The 18,257-nt window shown below is 40.8% G+C and overlaps 1 protein-coding gene across 1 annotated transcript; it reads left to right on the top strand.

Moving 5' to 3' along the window:
* The first annotated feature begins 413 nt into the window (after positions 1 to 413).
* Positions 414 to 17,534, top strand: LOC311227490 (caspase-3-like). Its single transcript, XM_084313170.1, has 6 exons — positions 414 to 504; positions 8,533 to 8,826; positions 9,285 to 9,439; positions 12,588 to 12,687; positions 13,302 to 13,959; positions 15,640 to 17,534. Exons 2-6 carry the CDS (start codon positions 8,535 to 8,537, stop codon positions 15,800 to 15,802), a joined length of 1,368 nt encoding a protein of 455 aa, XP_084169296.1. The 5' UTR covers positions 414 to 504; positions 8,533 to 8,534; the 3' UTR covers positions 15,803 to 17,534.
* The last annotated feature ends 723 nt before the right edge of the window (positions 17,535 to 18,257 follow it).

The following is an 18,257-nucleotide window of genomic DNA, read 5'->3' on the forward strand; positions in this document are numbered from 1 at the left end:
AGTGAGAAATTCAGATATAAAGTCGTCAGTAGCTAGACACTTTTCCAGGTGTAAACATACCGTTAACGATCTCAGATATATGGGACTTGAGTTAGTCCACAGGCCCGCGAGAGGGGGAGACAGACATAAGTTACTGTTACAACGGGAATGTTATTATATCCACCTGTTTGATTGCATAGAACCTAGAGGAATGAATGAAGAGAACGTTTTAACCTGTTTCCTTTAAGTACCTTTTATCTATATGGTTTAATCCAAGTGGTTGTTTCCTCCAAGAGGTATGTTTATCCTTTGATGCTTAAAAGAAAAAAGAAAAAAGTATAGGGGCTGAATTATGGTCAATAAATCTTTATTGCGCCTCAGACAAAGCCTTACTTGGTAATTTACTGTACAACTAGGTTAGGACATTTGTAGGAGGGGCGGTGATTGAAATCTGCACAAAACCGAAAGTATACAGATGCTGAATACTCTGACTTGAAACAAGGACAAGTACATAGAACACATGAGGTAAGTTCCATTATTGTGTCGTTCATGTAGTAGGTTAAAGCTTTTACAGTAACCTTTAAATGGCTTTATTTAAAATGTATTTTAAATAGCCCTAAATCCAAAATGATAGCCTACTGTAATCCGAGGCGACGACGTGTCTTATGAGAAAATACTGTTTGTAAATCGAACATAACGTTTTAATGTAGAACGAACTTCTTGGAAGAAAAACAATGTTCTTGCAACAGAGTTCATGTTGGAAAGAGTCTGATCATATGAGCTAAAAACTGAAGTATGTTATTTTGTTGCAAGACATTGTCGGCTGTCCTAGAATACTTCCTTCCTATTATGTCATAATGTGTGTCGATTTTATAATAACCGTATCCGCACATTACGACTTTTAATCTGTAGAACGAGCTTCTTAGAAGAAAACCAATGTTCTGGCAACAGGGAATTGCAGCCTTAGTTGCGTCAGAGATGATTTGTGAATTATGGTCAATAAATCTTTATTGCGCCTCAGAGATACAACGCTCAACGTGATGTGATGCAAAAGCTGCGTTTATGGAAATGTTCCCTCCCTGCCTGGACATATTTTACATATTATATGTATTATGGTACTGTACTGTACGTGATGACGCTTTTATCCATTCCATTTCCATGGCATGTCATAGTATCTGTTGCATGAAGGGGGTGGGTATAGCCATGTATACGTTTCAACACGCTACTACTACCATAGAGGCTAGAGTTGTGAATCGCGCGGAGCGGCAATTTCGTTTCCTTTTTTGCGTTCACAAGTTGCGGTGCCGACAGCAATGAAGGAAACGTTTTTCGTAATTTGGATCTGAATGAATGAATGAATGAATGAACACTTTATTTAACAGATTGCAGAATGGGTACAATACAGTATACGGCCAGTGGCGGTTGGAATGCCCCACGGGCCCTGAGGCGAGATTGACAGCTCTTGACGGAGAGTGTTCTCTGGTGCGGCTGAGGATAGCCACTTTTATAGATAATTCATTTGTATCGCAACGGAGTCACGGATCTAGTCGGGCCACGTAGCATTATGTCGACAAAATAGAATAGAATAAACAAGTCTAAAACAAAGAATTTTAAACGAAGTTTAGCCTATTAAATCATTTTATAAGCGTTTGTTTATGGTCTGTGTGAGAACTGAGAAGCTCATCTGCAGAACAACAGCCAGCCCAGCTCTCTCTGTCCTCACGCTGGCGGTATATAAAGCAGACAGAGATAATAAATACTATGGTTCCCAAAGTCGGGGTCGCGACCCAAAGGTGGGCCGCGAGCAGCCACGGGAGGGCCGCGAGATGATTAAAAAAAGAAAAAGAAATAATTTTTTTTTCTTTTTTCTTTTTATGCCACTGAACTTCAGGCCAGGACAGTGTTTCTAGTTGTATTCTAAAATTCTATTCTATTGTATTCTAAAATGTGACTATATGGTTTTATATTAACTTAATAAATAAACAAAAACGAAAAATATACTTACTTCAACGAACATTTCAAACTAAATAACAGATTATGTACATAAAACGCTGAAAACAACCGAAGCAACAATAGTATTTTAATGAGGCTATTATTATTATCATTATTATTTTGCAACAAGTTAGCCCTCTCATAAATAGCACATATAAATGAATAACTAACTTGAACTAACTTAATAGGATTGAAGTGATATTTGGCAAATCGGTCACCTGACAAAAAAAAAAAAAAAAAAAAAAACCTGACGATGTGCATTGGGCCGCGGCTCTCTGACGCCTTATTTTCTGGGTCCCAGCCTGAAAAGTTTGGGAACCCCACTAGAGTAAGAAAAGGGCAGTTTACTCACCTATTTGAATGGCATACGACGAGCCTTGCGTTGTGCAAAATCCTCGACAATGTCTTTAATGTCCAACTCCCGGGCTCTGGTGTTTTCAATGGACAGGATTGCAAGCCCACTCAGTCTCTCCTGACCCATGGCGCTCCGCAGGTAGGTCTTAATACGTTTTAACTTGGAGAAGGATCGCTCGGCTGTCGCCACAGTCACAGGTAACGTCAGGAATAATAATATAATTAGGTGGGGGGATTGATTGATTGATTGATTGAAATGTTTATTAACATATTGCAGAATGGGTACAATACAGTACAGCTCAATACACACAATTGTTAAGGGGATGCAGACCAGAGAAAGATTAAGATTAAGATTTGTTTATTAAGGACAATGCAAATTAATGAACATCATTTACATGAGTGTATGCATAACATCACAGCATGACAAGGACGTAAATATGCCGGGAATAGCACAGGGCTCATTTCCACCCGTAGTCCTAACATAAAACAAACACAAAACGGACCTTACAACGTTCATTCATAAAAACTGACATCACTGACATGACCACGCACACTCGCATGACATTCAGTCAGTACAACATCACTAACATCCCTAATGAGTGCATATTTGGCTGTCTAACAGCCATTTCCTGAGTTGGCCCCTAAAGAAAGACTTTCGTCTTGTTTACATCAGGGTCCCCCATTTTCAATTCATCATAACATATTATGACATACATGACATACAGATAGACAGTACTGCTACATCTCTACATTTATGACATACCAGATTTACAAATACAGTACTGTTTGTGATACAAAAAGAGTCTAAAAAAGAGAGTATATTTGATGAAGAAACTGTACATTGGAGGAGGTTGGGTAGGTGGGGTGGAGGGGGGGTGGGGAAACTGTACATTGGAGGTGGTTGGGTGGGGGGGGGGGGGTAACTGTACATTGGATAATCGACGATCCCTTACTTGGTCCCAAGAAGAGGGTCTCGTGTATTATTGGGTTAGGACATTTACTGTATATTGGAGGGGGTTGGGTTAGGACATTTACAGGGGCCAGTTTCGAATTGCAGTCTCCCGTAGGTGCTCTTTGAGAGTGGTTTTGAAAGTGGGTAGTGATTCACATTCCTTTACAGCTGTGGGTAGGGCGTTCCACATTGATGTGGCATAATTGCGAAAGGTGTTTAGTCCCTTGTTTGAGCCGAATCTGGGTTTAATTAACATGATTTGTGGTGCTCCCTCTGGTGTTGTGGTCGTATTCACTGACCTTTGGGAAGTATTTTGACATGTACTGTACATGGGTACCTTAGTCGTGTAGTGTATCTTGTAGACCAGGCCCATTGCAAGTTGCTGTACTCTGTCGTCTACTCTAAGCCATCCTAGGTTGTCCAGGGGTGAGGTGGGTTTTAGGAGTAAGGTCAAGTAGTCTGACCAGTTTGTTTTGTGATGTTTGTAATCTTGTTTTTAGTGCATTTGAGGTGCTTTGGTACCATGAGTAAAACATTTAACATAGTTGTTAAGTTATTTAAAAAGAAAACAGGTGGACAGGAATTCAACAGGGTGGAAAGGACCCTAGGGTGGAATCACCAACAATGATATATTATACACTCCATATATAGTAACAACAGGAAAATATACCAATTTAAATTAAAAAGGAAGCAAGGTGCAGTCCATTTGGACAAAACAGTAACAAAAAATTATCAAAAAAACAAAAACAACGGGATCAGTAGTTTAAAAGAAAAGAGTCAGGGGGGGGAGGGGGTGGGCTACTTTGGAGCAGCGCCATGTTGCACGAAGGAAAGTTTGAACAGGTGTGTTTTTAGGTGGGTTTTGAAGAGGTTGATGGTCTCGGAGCCTTAGGTCGCTTTCACATATAGTTTTGGTGGACTCGGTGCGGTTCTGGTGGTGAAGTTGCAACATTGTTGCATTCTTCATTTGGTTCGTCTGCGTTCACATAGCAATTTGTGAGGCGCACTGAACTTTCTGAACAATGTCACGCGGTCGAAAAGGGCGCGTCTATTGGACAGTGGAAATGTGTGTGTGTGGCTGCGAGCCTGTGTGTGCGCGCGCGCACGTGTGTGTCTGTGTGTGGACTGCGAGCCCTCCAGATCAGCGGAGGCGAGTTTTGACGTGGCATTGATCCATTGTTCTATTGAAGCCCATTACCACCATCCTCTCGCTAAACAACTTGTACACCACGTTGTTTTTATGAGTGCCCACAAGTAGCTGTTTTATTTGGTCTTCTGCCCATATGTGTACAGTGTGCTTGTTTTGCAGTGAATGCCATTTGCCTCTGTAATAATATAATAAGCAGCGTTTTTTCTTCCTTCTTCCCAAGATGCACAGTTAGATAGATAGATAGATAGATAGATAGATAGATAGATAGATAGATAGATAGATAGATAGATAGATAGATAGATAGATAGATAGATAGATAGATAGATAGATAGATAGATAGATAGATAGATAGATAGATAGATAGATAGATAGATAGATAGATAGATAGATAGATAGATAGATAGATAGATGGATGGATGGATGGATGGATGGATGGATGGATGGATGGATGGATGGATGGATGGATGGATGGATGGATGGATGGATGGATGGATGGATGGATGGATGGATGGATGGATGGATGGATGGATGGATGGATGGATGGATGGATGGATGGATGGATGGATGGATGGATGGATGGATGGATGGATGGATGGATGGATGGATGGATGGATGGATGGATGGATGGATGGATGGATGGATGGATGGATGGATGGATGGATGGATGGATGGATGGATGGATGGATGGATGGATGGATGGATGGATGGATGGATGGATGGATAGATAGATAGATAGATAGATAGATAGGTAGATAGATAGATAGATAGATAGATAGATAGATAGATAGATAGATAGATAGATAGATAGATAGATAGATAGATAGATAGATAGATAGATAGATAGATAGATAGATAGATAGATAGATAGATAGATCATATCTATCTATACTGGGCGAACAGGGAGCTGAGGGAGAAACCTGCGGACAATGAATGCCTTATTCATGTTGACTTCAGTAAGAATTATGGCTGCAAGTACACTAATGTGGTTCAGTCTGTCCACTTTGGGGGATCCCATCAGCAAGCCACCCTCCACACTGGTGCTCTGTACACATCCTCCCAGTCCCCTCTGAGCATTTGTTCCATCTCCCCTTCTCTGAGGCACGACCCATCGGCCATCTGGGCCCACCTGTACCAGGTGCTGGATTTGACCTTTTGTTTAGTGCTTGAGGCTCTTCAATCAGGCGCAACCTGACTGTCAACATACCAGCTGAGATCTCTGCGAGGCCAGAAGGATTTGTTGACACCATTTCAATGCCGTAGAGGAAAACAACATCCAGGTGAACTGCATGGTATCAACAAATTCTTCTGGCCTTGGCCTCGCAGAGATCTCAGCTGGTATGTTGACAGTCAGCTTTGTCAGGTTTGGGTCGAGATGAGGGGAGATTACAGGTTTGATCATATTTACAATAACCCTTTTGAAACACTTCATGACCACACTTGTTAATGTAATGGGCCTAAAGTCTTTGTTGTCAACTGGAATAGGAATGATAGACTTTTTCCACAGCTCAGGGTCTGACTCTGTGTAACTCTCAATAGAACTTTGGAAGATGGGGCACCAAGCCTCCGTTAGCTCGGCTGCACACTGCTTAAGCAGGAAGGAGGGCAAGCCGTCTGGGCCCACAGATCTCTTGCTCCCTGCCTTTGTGAAAACTGACTGTACCTGTTTTGGGTAAATTTTCACACAATCAACAGAGACAAATTGAGGAGGGTCAAGCGCCATCAAAGGAGAAGTGTTCTGTGCATCAAATCTTAAAAATAAGTCATTACGTTTATTAGCTCTGTTCTCGTCATTTAAGGTAATTAGCTGCTTTTTGTTAGAGTTCATGTTCGTTATTTTCTTCATAGAGTCCCACAGAGTTTTGTTGTCCATAGATCTGAAGCTCTGTTCAGTTTTAGCTCTGTTTTTCCCTGGCATTTCTTAGCTGCAGGTTGATCTCTTTCTGTGCTGCAGCTGCATCTGCCCTGTCCTTGGTGATGTGGGCCCACTTCTTATTGTTTATACAGGCCTCAACCTCTTTGGTGATGTGGGCCCACTTCTTATTGTTTATACAGGCCTCAACCTCTTTGGTGATGTGGGCCCACTTCTTATTGTTTATACAGGCCTCAACCTCTTTGGTGATGTGGGCCCACTTCTTATTGTTTATACAGGCCTCAACCTCTTTGGTGATGTGGGCCCACTTCTTATTGTTTATACAGGCCTCAACCTCTTTGGTGATGTGGGCCCACTTCTTATTGTTTATACAGGCCTCAACCTCTTTGGTGATGTGGGCCCACTTCTTATTGTTTATACAGGCCTCAACCTCTTTGGTGATGTGGGCCCACTTCTTATTGTTTATACAGGCCTCAACCTCTTTGGTGATGTGGGCCCACTTCTTATTGTTTATACAGGCCTCAACCTCTTTGGTGATGTGGGCCCACTTCTTATTGTTTATACAGGCCTCAACCTCTTTGGTGATGTGGGCCCACTTCTTATTGTTTATACAGGCCTCAACCTCTTTGGTGATGTGGGCCCACTTCTTATTGTTTATACAGGCCTCAACCTCTTTGGTGATGTGGGCCCACTTTTTATTGTTTATACAGGCCTCAACCTCTTTGGTGATGTGCGGCTTATTGTTGCATGGGAAAGTGAACAATCACCTTTTGTGGGACCACATTGTCAATGCAGAATCTGATGTAGTCAGTTGTAGATTCCTTAGCCACATCTAGCTCCTGATTGTGGAAAATGCTCTAATCCATGGAAGCAAAACAGTTTCTCAAAGTCTCTATACTGTCCTTAGTCCACTGCAACACAGTCTTTTCCTGGGGCTTACTGTATTTCAGCGCTGTTTTGTAAGTGGGCAAGAGATTGACTGTAAAGTCCAATGCATACGCCGGGCGATTTTTGCCAGGCGACCGATTTTTTAAGACAGGCGACTGACAGAATTGTATCGCTTCCATTGTTATGAATGAGAGAACCCACACAGCAGCAGATTTTCGAGCGACGATCGCTCAGCAACTTCTGTCACCTGGCTAAATATCGCCTCAATCCAATTTTTTTTAGGCAGACACGACTTCTACTGGTGTATCATTTGTAAAATAAATAAATGTATCAATACATTCATTGATCAATAACCTACGTATTATTACCATATTACTTGTTAATTATTATCATTCAAATAAGCTTTGTTCTTATTTGACACAAAAATGATCAAACCAAGATGAATTTCCCTATATTGGGATTGAAGTGTAAACCTAACTTTCACCAATCTTCACTTAAAAATAATAATAATAAAAAAAAAATATATATATATATATAAAAGGTTACTTAATCAAACAAAGATGAATGTCCCTATTGGGATTAATAGTGCAATAACTTGCTTTTTCACCAAATTTCACTTAAAACAAATAAAAGGTGCCTCTTGATCATCAAACCGGAATGAATTTCCCTATTGCGATTAATAAAGTGCAAATCTAACTTTCACCAAACATCACTTTTTGTAAAATAAAAGGTGACAAAAAAAATCGTTTTGAAAATCGTTTTCTTTTGGAAAATCGTCCTAAATCATTCATTTGAATCGCCCAGCCCTACTATACTACTACTATTACTACTACTACTATACTACTGCTGCTACTACTACTACTACTACTACTACTACTACTACTACTACTACTACTACTACTACTACTACTACTACTACTATACTACTGCTGCTACTACTACTACTACTACTACTACTACTACTACTACTACTACTACTACTACTACTACTACTACTACTACTGCTATACTACTGCTGCTACTACTACTACTACTACTACTACTACTACTACTACTACTACTACTACTACTACTACTACTACTACTACTACTACTACTACTACTACTACTACTACTACTACTACTACTACTATTACTACTACTACTTCTATTACTATTGCTACTACTAATACTACTACTACTACTACTACTACTACTACTACTACTACTACTACTACTACTACTACTACTACTACTACTACTACTACTACTATTACTGCTACTACTATTACTACTACTATTATTATTACTACTACTAATACTATTACTATACTATTACAACTTCTTCTCATGTCTTTCTGTTTGCAGTGATGGAGAGGAACGTGAAAACCCTGTTGAAGAGAATTCTGGGTCAACTGAAGGCTGATCAACTAAATGAGTTTATATGGAACCTGACTAACCCTGGTGAAGATGGCCTTCTTCCAGACATATCACGTGGTGATCTGCCACAGAAGTCCCCAACGCAAGATGTTGTGGACAAGATAGTGGAGACCCATGAAGATGATGCTGTCATTATTGTCTGTAGAATTCTGAGGGTGATGAAACAAAACAACCTGGCCACAAATTTGGAGAAAGCAGCGACTCTTCTTGGTCTCAAAATAGGTACAGCAGTGATGCATGATACATATTCATTCTTAGCCTACAATAATTAATCTGGAGTAGAAATGTATGAATTTAGAGGTTTAATGTGGAGTAGAGATGTATGAATTTAGACGTTTAATCTGGAGTAGAGATTTCTGGGTCAACTGAAGCCTGATCGAATTTATATGGTACCTGACTAAAGAGGGCACAGATGGCCTTTCAGACATACCACCTGGTGATCTGCCATGTGGTTCCTCAAAGCTACATGTTGTGGACATGATAGTGGCGACCCATGCAGATGATGCCAGCCATCATTATCACCTGTAGAAATCTGAGGGAGATGAGCCTAATCAAACTGGCCTTAAATTAGGAGAAAGCAGGTATCATAATAGGTACAGCAGCGATGCATGATACATATTCATGGAAAAATAGAAGACCTGTTGCTCTTTTGATTTTTTTTTAATATTTTTCCATTACAGAAGCTCCAGCTCCACCCCAAGCTGCCTTCCCAGCTCTAGCTCCACCCCAAGCTGCCTTCACAGCTCCAGCTCCATCCCAAGCTGCCTTCCCAGCTTCAGCTCCACCCCAAGTTGACGTTGAACATGATGTTGGAAGTAATGCCATTGCAGAAAGGGTACGCAAAGCTTTTCCTTTGTAACAAAGTATATCTGTTGCTAAATAGAGATACTCCAGGTTAGGGTTGGACGGTATGGTCTTAAATGTATATCACCGTATAATTTGAAGCATAGACGGTAACGGTATATATCACGGTATATTCATTTATCTTAAAATGTCTATATAAATGCTTCTGAAGGGGTAAAACACTGGCAGCTATTACTGTACTCTTGTATTACTAGGACATATTTCACATAGTACAGCGGTATTTAAGAACATTTATTGTGCAAAACTGCAATAGAAAAATGTGAAAGTAAAAACGACTGCAGGATAGGAGGTTTCTTTCCCTCAAACAACTCAAACACAATAAAACTCCAACATAACTTCAATTTAGTGTACATGTTTGACAACGTAGAGAGAGAGCGAGAGAGCGTGATGTAATAGGTTTGAGTTTGAGGTTTGAGCGTCCTAAGTTGCCGTAGTTGATGATGTCACACCAGGATGTCATTGTCAACACAGAGTTGGAAACGAGAGCAGCCCGATGGATAAAGCGATATAAAGAAACGAATAGCCAATAAATGTGAAGTTATCTTTGAACCTCTGTTGTCAAGCCTCGTCAATATACCCCCCCCCCCCCCCCCCCCCCACCTTTCCTCACTAATGAAACTGGTGCTGCGGAGTCATGTTAGAACGTTAGCTTAGCGGCTAACGTTACCCCGTTGCTGCGCTAAAGCAAGTCTCCTCTCAGCCTCCTTAGCCAAATTGAAATGCCCAAACTATATGGCAAGTTCCGTGAGCAAGTGGAGAAAAACTGTCGCTTTCACATAGAGTTTTGGAGGACTCGGTGCGGTTCTGGGGGTGAAGTTGCAACATTGTTGCATTCTTCATTTGGTTCGCCTGCTTTCACACAGGTTTCTGTGAGGCGGACCGAGACCTTCTGAACAATGTCACGCGGTCGAAAAGGGCGCTTGTCTATTGGACAGTGGAAATGTGTGTGTGGCTGCGATCCTGTGTGTGCGCGCGCGCGTGTGTGTGTGTGTACTGCGGAGCCCAGATCAGCGGAGCCGAGTTTTGACATGGCATTGATCCATTGTTCTATTGAAGCACATTACCACCATCCTCTCGCTAAACAACTTGTAGACCACGGTGTTTTTATGAGTGCCCACAAGTAGCTGTTTTAATAATATAATAAGCCGCGCGCCTCGGTAATAATAATAAGCAGCGTTTTTTCTTCCTTCTTCCCAAGATGCACAGACATATATAGATAGATAGATAGATAGATAGATAGATAGATAGATAGATAGATAGATAGATAGATAGATAGATAGATAGATAGATAGATAGATAGATAGATAGATAGATAGATAGATAGATAGATAGATAGATAGATAGATAGATAGAGAGATTAGATGCAGTGTGCTTGTTTTGCAGTGAGTACTGCGAGCAGTGGTAATAATAATCACTTCCTATATTTGGTTCGCGTTTGGTCCGCTGAAGCCGAACCGAGACCTACGTTTTCAGGCGGACCAGAGTTCGCCTGCTTGGTCCGCGGACCGAGTTCGACGCGCATTCACACAGACCCGAAAAACCGGACTATCGAATTCTGGTCCGAAAGTCCGGACCAAACAGCCCCTGTGTGAAAGCGACCTCATCAGAGTACAATGAAACACTATGCAACGACCACTACAAACGTCGAGTGAATCGTCAAGTAACGTTAATGTCATTGCTACTGCTGTGACTAGCTGCTCTAGTCCAGGGGTTCCCAAACTTTTCAGGCCGGGGCCCAGAAAATAAGGCGTCAGAGAGCCGCGGCCCAATGCACATCGTCTGTTTTTTTTTTTTTTTTTTTTTTGCCAGGCGACCGATTTTTTAAGCCAAATATCACTTCAATCCTATTAAGTTAGTTCAAGTTAGTTATTCATTTATATGTGCTATTTATGAGAGGGCTAACTTGTTGCAAAATAATAATGATAATAATAATAGCCTCATTAAAATACTATTGTTGCTTCGGTTGTTTTCAGCGTTTTATGTGCATAATCTGTTATTTAGTTTGAAATGTTCGTTGAAATAAGTAGATTTTTCGTTTTTGTTTATTTATTAAGTTAATATAAAACCATATAGTCACATTTTAGAATACAATAGAATAGAATTTTAGAATACAACTAGAAACACTGTCCTGGCCTGCTTCTAAGTTCAGTGGCCTGACAAAAAAAAAAAAAAAAAAAAAAATATATATATATATATATATTTTATTTAATTTTTTTTTAAATCATCTCGCGGCCCACCCGTGGCTGCTCGCGGCCCACCTTTGGGTCGCGACCCCGACTTTGGGAACCACTGCTCTAGTCTACCGGTCACAAGGTATATATAGTCAAAGGTAGTCAAAATCCATACCGTAGCGCAAATTCATACCGTTTATACTGTATACCGGTTATACCGTCCACCCCTACAGGTTGTAAGCACATTTTGAAGCATGATAATCATCTGGTCACAGCCGTGGTCTTCATCCTGGTCACAGCCATGGTCTTCATCCAGGGTGCAGCCAGAGCAGGAACGACCCATGTTTCAGAATCAATGGAATCCAGCAGCACACCTGGAGTTCAACATCAACTTTAGTTTAATTCAGAAACATTGGAGTCTAAGGTCCACTTGTGCTGCCGGATTACTTGGTATATTTAGTAGTAGTTTAGTACTAAATATTGGCTGACTCAACCCCAGACGGATTTATACCTTATACCTTATTTAAACAGTTTCTATTAATTCATTGGTCAGTCGTCCCTATGAACACAATGTTCACGGGTGGGAAGCCGGTGAGCGTATGACATGTGGTAGTCTACACCCTCCCGACTCCAACAGAGAAGACATGTGGTAGTCTACACCCTCCCGACACCAACAGAGAAGACATGTGGTAGTCTACACCCTCCCGACACCAACAGAGAAGACATGTGGTAGTCTACACCCTCCCGACACCAACAGAGAAGACATGTGGTAGTCTACACCCTCCCCAGACCCACAGAGGAGACATGTGGTAGTCTACACCCTCCCCACTGATTGTAGGGCAGCGCAATGACCAGGAAGGGTATAGGCATAATGACTCAATTGCGGGACGGGAGAAAAAGATAGAAAGACAAAATACATCTTTGATTCATTCTGTCACCTCTCTCTAGAAATACAAGATGGACAGCTTGCCTCTAGGTGTCTGTGTGATCATCAACAACAGGTTTAATGAAGACGAAAAACCAAGAAAAGGAACTGAGAAGGACGCCGGTGAGTCATTCTCATAATATTGTTTTATTTCTCTTTATGTAAGTCAATTATCAAATGTCCAGAAATAATTTTTTAACACGCAGCAACGTTGATGTTCAATGTGTGAAGAATTTTAGGGAGAAGAATCATATTACAGTGAGAAACAACGTAATGATGAGTTACCCTATTATAATCAAACCACATTCAGACGTCATCTCTAATAACTAAAGCAAGATATCATTTTCAAATGGATAGAGTTAGTGGGCACCCTTTCCTTGACTTTATGTTTATTTTTAATTTTTTTGTAGGATCCTCATTAGCTGTTAGATTAATAACGGCTAGTCTTGCTGGGGTCCAAGTAGTTAACAGAATACAAATACAGAATGTGATTGATAATAGAGTAAGTTAAAATAAGAAAATACAATGAATGGTTGTATAGATTCACATTCCCCCTAAAAGACTCATACAGTACCTGAAAGGGTAACTGAAATTGTAAAAAAGAAAAATACAGTACAAATAATCTCTCCTCTCCTCTCCTCTCCTCTCCTCTCCTCTCCTCTCCTCTCCTCTCCTCTCCTCTCCTCTCCTCTCCTTTTTTCATGTTCTCTTTGCACTGCCCCCTTCTTCTGATGTAGAGGACCTGGCGAAGGTGTTCAGCTGGCTGGGCTTCAAGGTGGTGATGTGTGAAGAGAAGACCAAAAAGGACATGTCTGTAATCTTGGAGCTCGTCAGTAAACTAGATCCACTCACCCTAAACACCCAGAAGCCGTCCCAGAGCCTTACAAATGATCTACTAAAGCACAAATTGAAAAAATGGGACGGCGGTAACTTTGTTGAGCTGAAAGAGCTCCCCAGACACGGGGACGCCTTCGTCTGCTGCATCCTGAGCCACGGGAACAAGGAGGGCGTCCGGGGAGTCGACCATCAGACCCTTCCCAACGACAAGATCTACTTGCCCTTCTATGGGAATAACTGTCCCGCTCTCGCCGGAAAACCCAAGATCTTCATCATCCAGGCGTGTCGGGGGTCAGAGAAAATGGCTGAGGCGTCGTTCGAGGCGGACGACGGGGCGGACGACAGGGCCGACATCATCGACATCTTCTTGGACTCCTACAAGCCGGACCACTTTGGGACCGACGACAATGACTGCGAGCCAGATGGAGCTAACTTCCTGATCGCGCGGGCGGTCGTTTCCGGTTTTGTCGCCATCAGAGATACTAATCCTAATAGGAGCTCCTATGGATCCTGGTTCATCCAGACCCTCTGCGACCAACTGAAGGAGGGCTGCCAAAGGTAATGCCAACCCCCTACTAAATACTCACACACACATGTGATTGGTCCTAGTCTTTCTTACTTAGAGATAGGGTTGCTGTGGTGATGTGGAATTTCCTATGATTAACCTCTTAACCTCTTAACACATTCGGGGCCATTTGGATCCGTCTAATATCACTCTAGACGGCCAGCATTTCTAAACAGACTTGCATAGTTTGTGAGGCTGTTTGTAGAGCTAAATCTATACTTTATAGTATTGCTATCTGTCCATTCTCATTGTCAATTGAGACCATAAACCGTCCCTTCAAAATGGCTTAAAGAAATATTTTTTTCATCAATACGTTCTCATTTGATAGCTAAGCTAAGCTAGTAACGTTAAATCCAATGGTATTTCGGCACTACAGAAGCTAGAGTTAAAAATCAAACTGCATATGATCGATATGATGGTCCACCATGAATGCATGAAAGGGGGGGGGGGGGGGGGGGCGGGAGACGTCGTTTCTGATTATTGATTACCAATAACCGCGTTAGCCTCAGTAGCCACATTCGCTGATCGGGTGGATGGCTATCATAACAAGGCCTGATCAGCATGTGATTTACGTGAAAATTATCTTACCATGGGCTGGTTGGATCCCCAAAAGGATTTCCCAGTTATCGATCGCCATCTGGTAGATCGATATGTCCATTGGCATTCCTTTACTGCACACTGAAATCAGCGTCCCAAAACGTATTCCGTGCTACAGGCTACAGGCATAGCTTCATGTTAGCAGAAAACTACATTGGAGACCCAGAAAAAACAAGACAACTTCTGCCACAGGGAACACTGCATTATCGAGATAGCGCCCCTAAGAGGATCTGGCCGGTAATGCACTTTTTCGAATTCAAAGAGTAGGGTACTTCTGCAGTGCTGCTCGTGACATTGAGTAGGTTATTAAAATGGAATAAAAGCCAAAACAACCTTGCCACGGACATGTCCGTGGATGGCCCTCTAGCGTTGGATCCGAAACACAGACATCTCCGTGGTTGGCCGGGAAACGGTTAAGCATCAGGCAAAAACGGGGCAATTTTTTGTTGTGTTTGTGACGATTTATTATACTTTATACTTATAGCACATGCATGAGTCTGGTCTCTTTTGAAAGGTAACATTCTGACGTTTCTTACACAATAAAGACAAATCTGTGCTAATGAAATAGAGTAACAGAGGTTTGAACACACTGAAGTAAAAGTTTTGTGTACTCACATTTCTGTTTAGTGGTTGCCAGATGCCTGTTTTTAAGTTCCAGCTGAGAGGAAAAACATAACATAGCCTGAAGTCTTATGTAGTACAGGTCCAAAGTTTAAAAAAATCCCACGGAAAATGAGTGTTTCACAAAGGTTTTTGTAATGTTTGTACTGGTAAAGATTCTGCGTGATTATCCAAAATGGCCTTCCATTTCGCCTCTTGAGTCAAAACAAAGGACTTCTTTGACTTCACACACAAACGGCAGAGGCAACCATGCAAGGTGCCAACCTGCTCATCGGGAGCAATTAGGGGTTAAGTGTCTTACTCAAGGACACTTCTACACACTTCCCGGGAGGAGCGGGAATCAAACTGGGAACCTCCAGATTACCAGACGACTGCTCTACCTCCCTCGGGAGACACTGTCGGCCCCAGTTGTTGATGTTTTAACAGCTATTGTTTGCTCTGTGTTCTCTGTCCAGGGGAGAAGACGTCTACAAAATTCTTCAGAAGGTCAACTACCTGATTGGACAGTTTGCATGTAAACTATCACCATCATCAAAAATGACCAAACAGGCCCCAGAGTTCTCCAGCACCATGGGCAAAGCTCTGGTCTTCCCTCAGCCCTCTGTCCAGTACGAGTGACGCATTATCCGAGAGACCTACCCGTCATGAAACCTTTGGTCGATACCGATGACACATGTTCTGTTTTGGGCTCATAACAAGTGATATTTACACATATCAATATGATTTGGTTTCTATAAAAATAATTGTGGTGCTATAGATAACAGTAAGATTTATTGTAAATTGTAGATTTATAATAAAAAAAATACATCCGGATACTCAAGTAGAGATATGCATGCATAGATAATGTTCATCTTGAAAGAGTAAATGAATATACTTTTTTGGGTGACGTGATAGACCAAAACCTCAGCTTTTATTTTTATGTACTCTTTTATTACCATATCTAACTTACTGTATAGAAACTTGGGGAAACACATACAAAACGAATCTGAATCCTATTATAATCTTACAGAAAAAGGCAATAAGGGTTGTGAACAATGTTAGTTATCTCCATCCTACAAACACACAGTTTTTTGAACTAAGGGCATTAAAGTTCCTCGACTTAATTGACCTTAAAACAGCAGAGATCGTTTTTAAAGCTAGAAGTTATCAACTGCCATGTAACTTCATTTTTTTTAAAGAACGAGAGGTGACGTATAATTTAAGAAGAACACTCAATTTGAAACAGCTTAGAGCTCGAACCACACTTAAAAGTATGTCTGTGTCAGTTAAAGGAGTGAAACTCTGGAACAATATACCGGATGAAATAAAAAACAGCAGGAGTATTTTTAAGTTTAAAAAGATGTTAAAAAACAGGGTTCTAGAATCTTATAGTAAAATGTTACCTACAATCTGTTTTTCTCTACTGAAACTCTGGTATTGCAGATGAATTTTTGATTTTCCTATGTTGGCTTATGTTCTTTTCAGGAACGGTTTTTGTTGATTGTTGATTTTTTGTTTATTTGTTTGTTTTATCTTGCAAACTTTAACTTTTTTTGTTCTTTTCTGGATCGGTTTTTGTTGATTTCTGATTGTTGATTTATTTTTTTGTTTGTTATATTTCGAAAACTTTAACTTTTTTGAATTTGTTTTTTGAATTAGGGGTAGGTTGCTCTATAAGCCTTCGGCTTCAAACCTATCCGTTTAGTTTGTTTATTTGTAAACATTTTCGAAAAATTATTTGTTTGTTTATTTATTTGTATTTGTAAACATTCTAAATAAAATAATTCATTCATTCATTGTGATGGATAAATCCATGGATTTGTAAGAGTCCATCTGACATTTGGGTAAAAAAAAGTTGTTCCTATAATGTAAAAGTATTTGTCTCTATATTTTTACAAAGTTAGATTTTTTAACATATTTAAATGTGCTATAGATACAAATAAAAGTATTGCTTCCCCCCAAAAAAACAATTATTGATTAATGACTTCATCATAAAGATCATAAAAAAATATTTGGCGGGTCCAAAATGAATGTTGTTGTTTACATGTTGTGTGCTCCCTACTTCCTATTTCCCCACATGGAACACCAGACATAGCTGTACACCAGACATACAGTAGCTGTACACCAGACATACAGTAGCTGTACACCAGACATAGCTCGACACCAGACATACAGTAGCTGTACACCAGACATACCTTTATACCTGACATACCTTTATACACGAGCTTGATTGTAATCATGTACACACTTTTCAAAATGGATTAACTGTGGGGTTCCACAAGGAAGCTGCCTAGGGCCTTTGTTATACTCCATCTTTACTAATGATTTACCGTTGGGTGTAAAACATGTTAGAACAATTATGTATGCTGATGACAACATTATACAGTGCAGCTACATCTGAGAAAGCTGTAACTGACACCTTAAACAGGGCCTCAACAGACATTTATGAGTGTCAATAAATGTAATATCATTAAAATGGGAAGAGGAATTGTTATGACTAGGATTGATTGATTGAAAACTTTATTAACAGATTGTAGAATGGGTTTTGATTGAAAACTTTATTAACACATTGCAGAATGGGTACAGTACAGTACAGCTCAATACATACAATTGTTAAGGGGATGCAGACCAGAGAATGACTTTCGTCAGGGTCCCCCATTTTCAATTCATCATAACATATATGACATACATGACATACACATAGACAGTACTGCTACATCTATACATTTATGACATACCAGATTTGCAAATACAGTACTGTTTGTGATACAAAAAGAGTCCAGAAAAGAGAGTATATACATTTGACGTAGAAGCTGTATATTGGAGGAGGTTGGGTAGGTGGGGTGGGGTTGAGTGGGTGGGGGGGGGGGACTGTACATTGGAGGTGGTTGGTTGGGTGGGTGGGGGGGGGGGGTTGGGTAGGAGGGGACACTACAACTGTACAAGCAAAACTGTACATTGGAATATTGACAAAACCATACTTGGTAATTTACTGTACATTGGAGGGGGTTGGGTTAGGACATTTACAGGGGCCAGTTTCGAATTGCAGTCTCCCGTAGGTGTTCTTTGAGAGTGGTTTTGAAAGTGGGTAGTG

This window comes from Notolepis coatsorum, assembly GCF_963971535.1.
Source record: "Notolepis coatsorum genome assembly, chromosome: 4".
Taxonomy (NCBI): domain Eukaryota; kingdom Metazoa; phylum Chordata; class Actinopteri; order Aulopiformes; family Paralepididae; genus Notolepis; species Notolepis coatsorum.

Excerpts from the sequence above, each read along its gene's own strand:
- LOC311227490 (XM_084313170.1), top strand. The coding sequence starts at position 8,535 with ATGGAGAGGAACGTGAAAACCCTGTTGAAGAGAATTCTGGGTCAACTG. Across the intron at positions 8,827-9,284 it reads TCTTCTTGGTCTCAAAATAG|AAGCTCCAGCTCCACCCCAA; the intron begins GTACAGCAGTGA and ends TTTCCATTACAG. Across the intron at positions 9,440-12,587 it reads GTAATGCCATTGCAGAAAGG|AAATACAAGATGGACAGCTT; the intron begins GTACGCAAAGCT and ends ACCTCTCTCTAG.